The 6541-nt window shown below is 41.3% G+C and overlaps 1 protein-coding gene across 2 annotated transcripts in view; it reads right to left on the reverse strand.

Annotated features, from left to right (window-relative positions):
* Window positions 1-7: 7 nt before the first annotated feature.
* Window positions 8-6541, reverse strand: part of ctnnb1 (catenin (cadherin-associated protein), beta 1) — a 17579-nt gene continuing 11045 nt past the window's right edge. Inside the window, exons 7-17 of one of the 2 annotated variants that reach the window (XM_073848023.1) lie at window positions 5550-5694; window positions 5362-5465; window positions 5233-5259; window positions 4481-4819; window positions 4196-4354; window positions 3913-4032; window positions 2327-2477; window positions 1921-2042; window positions 1587-1647; window positions 1000-1225; window positions 8-770 (exon numbers count right to left, since the gene is read on the reverse strand). In XM_073848023.1, the coding sequence (XP_073704124.1) occupies window positions 1017-1225; window positions 1587-1647; window positions 1921-2042; window positions 2327-2477; window positions 3913-4032; window positions 4196-4354; window positions 4481-4819; window positions 5233-5259; window positions 5362-5465; window positions 5550-5694 (1437 nt within the window). In that variant the 3' untranslated portion in view covers window positions 8-770; window positions 1000-1016. The remainder of the gene's footprint in view (window positions 771-999; window positions 1226-1586; window positions 1648-1920; window positions 2043-2326; window positions 2478-3912; window positions 4033-4195; window positions 4355-4480; window positions 4820-5232; window positions 5260-5361; window positions 5466-5549; window positions 5695-6541) is intronic. The other variant, XM_073848024.1, reaches the window with a different exon arrangement.

Genomic DNA, 6541 nt, shown 5'->3' on the forward strand with positions numbered 1-6541 from the left:
AATTAGATAAATTTAAAAGTCCATTTTATTGTTTAGCCAGGTCATTACCAAGTCTCCAACCAACAATCGCAGGCTACAATAATTTGGGGTTCTTTTAAAAACCTTTCTAAAGCTACCATCAAAAAATAGATCAAGACAGGAGAAAATAAAAACAAAACCAAAGAGAAAAAAAAAAAAGCAAAACTGGCCCCAACTGATTGCAAACCCTTTGGAACATTTGTGAATTCTTTAAAGCAAGAGAGCTGATATTTGGACTTCTCCAATTCTTGGTTTTATACAAAAGCTACACAATGTTACATTTGATAAGAATACAATTCAACTGATTAATTAGTGTTCTACACCATAAACTCGATAAAATCTTCATGGATCATTACCACTATAACTCAACACTATGAGAGAGAAAGAGAGACAGTCGAAAGGAATACAAAGTTCTGCAAAATAAAAGACGAGTATCATAAAGCAAGCTAGATAAGTACCATTACAGACCGAAATATCCTTTGAAAAATAAAAAGTAATAAAAAGTACAGGCAAGGCTAAGGTTGAAAACTCCATCTTAGGATTTGCTTTTTGGGCTTTCTTCTGTCAATCACACCATATTCTGACCGACCAAGACCAGAACAAAAGTTTTACTTCCATGTGTTCCCATAGGAAACTCAGCTTGTATTAGTGTGTCAGGCACTTTCAGAGAAACTAGCCCACTCTCTTGAGCCCGCTCAGCAACTCTACAGGCCAAAATCACAATGCAGGTTCATTCAGATCAGACGATACAGCTGCAGCAGAGAGAAAAGAGGGGACAAACAGATTAGAATCCGATTAAAGGGCAGAAACACGCACACATACAGGACTGTAATGAATTCGGATGCAGCTCAGATTAGTTCTGCTACCGGCGTGCTTTACTCCAGCCTTTCAAAATCTCCTACACACAGTGCGGTCAGCACAGATCAAACACAACCGGCCATTCGCCGCGTGAGCGCGTGTTCGGGCGTCTCGGTGCCTCACCTAAAAAGTCATTGTATTTACAGATCGGTATCGAACCAGGCCAGCTGATTGCTGTCGCCCGGCGGGAGCCCGTCGATCAGGTCCTGGGCGTGGCCGAGGTCGGGCAGGCCGTCGACGGGGTAATCTGGGCCGGGGTGGTGCCCGCCCATCTCGTGCTCCATCATGGGATCCATTCCCATGGCATCCTGCCCGTAACCTCCAGAGTGGAAGGAGCGGTAGCTTGGGTCTGGAGGACGAAGGGAGTGGATGGGAAGTGGAGGGAGCACACACACACACGTACGTAACGTTAGAGGAAGCATATTAAACGGGCAGCTCACAATAGCACAACCTCAGACCCACAAGACCAGAACGAGAACACGCTCACTATTCACTTTCTTTGCATAAAACAAATGTGAATAGTGACTGAAGCGGTCACATCTAACATCTCATTTTGTGAGACGGATCTCGTTTTTTTGCTCTACTAATCCAGTAAGAGTGCCAGGCGTGTCTCTAGGTTTGGTGGGTGAAGGCTGATGAAGCAGTGGATTAGTGAGTATCACACCCAGATGCTGAAAGCTGATCACATTTGTTGAAAATGGTCAACTTACCATCCTGTCTGTAGCCCAGAGGCTCTCCCTGTGCGCCAATGTCCAGCCCAAGATCTCCAGTCTGCAAATACACGTGAGAAAAAGACGCATGAGAGAAACACTCGCTTCTGCGTATATATCACGACTGAATCGGTTCCACTAATGCTTTCAAAGTGCTCGAGGCTCATAAAAACAATCATGCTTTGTTAGAACCACCTGCCCAGTAAATTCACAAATATAACACCCACATCTGCCATAACCGTTCTGTAATGCGCTGGGAATTTATAGGCTTAATCTACAGCAGGGCTGTGTGCCAGCGTTGATTGCAGGATTTAGCAGAGATGAGCCCCCTTACCTCGTTCCAGGTCATGGGCTCAGTTCTGAACAGAGAGCTGGTGAGCTCCACAGACAGTCGTTTCTTGTAGTCCTGGGGCTTATCCTCAGACATGCGGAACAGAACTGCAGCGGCGTACGTGGCTGTGGGCGAGAGATAGCAACGTTAGTGTGACCGAGAAAACATTCGAGCCAGCCCTGCTCACCCCAGCCACTGCCTCCAGTGGAAATCCATGCATAGCTGGGAAAACAAATCTGCATAGTGTTTTCTACTCGCACTTGCTTCTGTGGAAGTTTAACTAGTTTCTTCAAACTTTGAGACAGCGGGAGGCAGTGACACAGTGTGCTGCCATTACTCATATTTAATTGATGTCTTTCTGCATTATTCTATAGCGTGCTGTCTAATAAGAGGGGAAGCACACACTCACCGACACCCTCGTTTCTGGAGTGGAGGAGCTCTGTGAGGGGAGCGGTGGCTCCTTCTGCCTCGATGGCCTCGGCTGCCTCCTTATCCTGAGCCAGCTCACACAGCACACCTGCAGCTACACGCTGGATGTTCTCGATAGGAGAATACAGCAACTGCAGAAAAAGATGGAGAGAGACGTGTCAGACAGAATCAAAGTAAAAGTTCAGCAGATGCAAATATAGTAGCAACTTAATAAAAGGAAAAAATCATCATCCAAACTTTAACTCAGACAGAATAGATACAATGATGAAGCAGAAGGAACAAGTATACAATCTATAGATAAATAAAAGCAGCAGCAAAACAATATACATAAGAGACAGAAAAACAGAACAATTAACAAAAAAAAAAAAAAAAGCTAACAAGTAAAAGACAGATCAATAAACATACATGGAACAAAAAAGACAGAATGAACAATATATAGAACAACTAGACTGACAGAACAAACAAACCAAAAAATGATCAATAGAGAAATACACACACAACAGAACAACATGTCGACCACAAAACCAGTCAAATGTAGCATGGGTATATTTGTAGCAATAGCCAAAAAAAAACCAATGCATTCAAATAAATTGTTGGCGATATAGTCAAAATTATCTATTTTTTACGCCAAAAAAAAAAGGATACTTTAAGTTCCCTACCATAAATATATATTTAAAAAAAACAATTTTTGATTAGTAACATGCATTGCTAAGAACTTAATTTGGACAACTTTAAATATTGTTCTATCCTAACAAACCATACATCAATGGAAAGCTTATTGTTATTAAGCTTTCAGATGGTGTAGAAATCTGAATTACAAAAAAAAGTACCCTTATGACTTGTTTTGTGGTCACATATATAGAACAAAAAAATGATAGCTAGAAGCAAACAAACAGATAGAATGAACAGTGACTAGAACAAACAATAGATATTTGTGATCGAAAGAAAGTTTGGTCCCATTTTATATTAGATGGCCTTAACTACTATGTACTTGCATCAAAAACCAAGTACTTATTGTGTTCATATTGCATTGCAAAACACTTTTGCTGCTATTGAGGTAGGATACAGGTAAGGTTAGGGACAGGTTTGGTGGTATGGGTAGGTTTAAGGGTGGATTGACATTTAAGCGATGGGTCAACAGTGTAACGATCAATGTAATTTTAAATTACAGATGTAATTACATACATTACTAATTAAAAATTAAGTTGATACATTTACAGTAGGAAATTTACAAAATGTCTTCATGGTAATGATTTTTGGCATAAAAGAAAAATTGACCATTTTGACCCATACAATGTATTTTTGGCTATTGCTACAAATATACCCATGATACTTAGGACTGGTTTTGTCATACAGGGTCAAAAGTGATAGATAAAAGTAAATGACAGAACAAATGACAAACAGAATGATAGAACAAAATTGATAAAAGGACAGAACAAACAAAAACTTGATCAACAGCCAGATGAATCGACAAAGGGAAAGATACCTTGATAAACACACTGTTAGACAATAGCCCGGACATCATAACAGACGAGAAAAAGACAATGTGAGCTCTTAGTGACCAACCTGAACAAACAGTGGAATAGTGTTGAGTCCTCTGATGACAATTCTGTTGTGAATGTCTCTGGCTAGAATGTGCAGAGCACCAGTGCAGCCCTCCACGATCTCCTCCATACGCACACCCTCCTGAAATACAACACACCTTATTCACCTATCCATTCTGTAAGACAATTGTATACTTGAACTTGTGTGCTTATGTATAAATGGATTCCAGCATAAATTGGGTATAAGGGTTTAGTTTCAGAATAATGAAACTTCACAATTTATCAAAAACGTGACCATGACTCACCACAAACTGCTGCTGTGTTCCACCCATGGAGGTGCGTCTCTGAGTGTCCTGATGAGCCCTGACCAGAAGCTGCACCAGGCGGGGAATGGCACCCTGCTCTCTGAGCGGGGCGTGGTTGGCAGGGCACAGTGCCAGGTTACGGATCAGCCCGACTGTGGCCTGAGAAAGGACACAGGCATTTAAAAAAAAAAAAAAAAAAAAATGGTAAAATTAACTCATCCTTTTGTCCATGCACAATGAAAGCCACTAAAAGAAAGGAGTGATGATCTCATATCACTTCCATACCTTAATGAGAGGCCAATGTGAAGGAGGATGGAGCAATTTGACCACCACAGGCAGCCCATAGTGCAGCCGCACTGCATTCTGGGCCATCTCTGCATCCTGATGTCTGGATGTGAGGTGACGAAGAGCACAGATAGCTGGCTCTGTGATGTCCTCTCTGTCTCCGGCGCGAAGAACAGTGCGCACAAGGGCCTCGATTCCGCCCACTTGGCACACCATCATCTTGTTCTTATAATTGTTGCAGGTGAGGTTGGACAGGATTCCAGCAGCACACGTCACAACATTGATGTCGTCTGAACCGAGCAACTGGACCAGGGTTCCTAAGAGCCCCTCCATACCCTCCTGTTAACAGAGGGATTAATAATTGAAATGCGCTACTTTATTCAACCCAGAAGTTGCATCCACAACAAACTCGATCCATGTTTTTTTTTAGTCCTGCACACGACCAGCCACAGCCATTCGTAACATTTTACTACACGTTACATGAGGTTGTAAGCCTACCATGAGTGGGTAAATGGTTAAATACACAAAATCATTCCAGAAATTGAAATTGATAGTTCAAGAATTCTGATGCCACAACAACAGCTGGGTGAAATGTATACATAATGTACACATAGCGCAGGCATTACAACCAAATGTAGCATCCGTTCATGCGCCATCAACACGTTTTTTCCACAATTTGATGTCCTGTGTGGGGTCAGAGCTGGCTACAGCCCCTAACCCCTGTCACAGACAAAGGCAGGAATGACTGTTACCTGCACATCTACTTCTGCTAAAGACGTCTTCTCCATGGAAACAATGGGGAGACAGAAAGAGAGGGCTCATGTAGGAAGAACAGAAGACAGCGTAAAAGAGCTGAGGGAAAGAGACTGACGGATCTGTACCTGTTTGGTGGCGGCATCTGAGAGATTCCTCAAAGTCCACAAGCAGTTCTGTACCAGCCGTTGACTGGGGTCTGTGAGGTGAAGGCCAAGTGCTTGCATGCCACCTGAAAACAAGACAAGCTTAATGCTCACACCATCCTGAATAGTCAGCTACCACCTTCCACTACATTGAAGATAAATGGACTCACCAGCCTCAACAATGGCAGGTTTGTTACTGGAGCAAACTGACAGCACTTTGAGCACTCGACTGGTAGTCCACAACAGTTTCTCGTATGTGTAGGTCCTCATGATGTTGACCAGAGCCTGTGGGCCTCCGCTGGCCAGAATGATAAGCTGAAAAGAATTGTTTGAGTTTACCCAGGTTAACAACATGCCATCAATGCTGCACCATTTAAACAAGTGTAACTGTATTAATAAAGACTAAGGACATTGTGTAAATACAGCAATATTGTTGGGCTAATACTCTAATAAGCGAATAATCGCTTAGTGCGATTATAAAATTGCAATGACTGGGATTTTAAATATATGCACAAGTTCATGCTCCAGTGTTTTCAGTGTCTCAGTTCAGAGTAGGACAATAATGTAATAATATATATTGCAATATTGTTTTCATTTTTCAGTAACGGTGATATGATTTTTAAACTGATTTGATATTTTGATATACTTTACAAGTGTTTCCCATAGATTTGATTTATTTTTGAGCACTGCACGTAAAAAAAAAATAATACCTAAAATATTAAATGGTTTTATAGGTTGTTACATTCAACCTGCAAATTCATTTTTCAAAGGTTTGTAATTACAGAGATCTGTTGTGGGCTTGCTTGGCAGTTTTTCTGAGGCCTTTTTAAAAAATAGTATTCATATCTGAATTATATTGTATCAAACCAAATTAAGAAACATACTGTGACAGGAATTTTGACCATATCATCCAGCCTTAGTTCAGAGTCAATGCTGCTGTAGAGAATTTGCAACTCGATCTCTGCATCTGCTCTGAGTTTGAGTCGCTTGTAAAGTGCATTTGGGAACAACATGCACCAACAATATTCTCAAACTTGAATTAAAAATCGCTTGCAAACCAGCTGTTGTCAACTAAAGAGGAGCCTTAAGGTCTCTGAGTTTTATTTTCTCCCAACCAAACCAAAAGCTGGATTGTTTAACAATTAAAAAAAGGGAAATATTT

This window comes from Garra rufa, chromosome 9, assembly GCF_049309525.1.
Source record: "Garra rufa chromosome 9, GarRuf1.0, whole genome shotgun sequence".
NCBI lineage: Eukaryota > Metazoa > Chordata > Actinopteri > Cypriniformes > Cyprinidae > Garra > Garra rufa.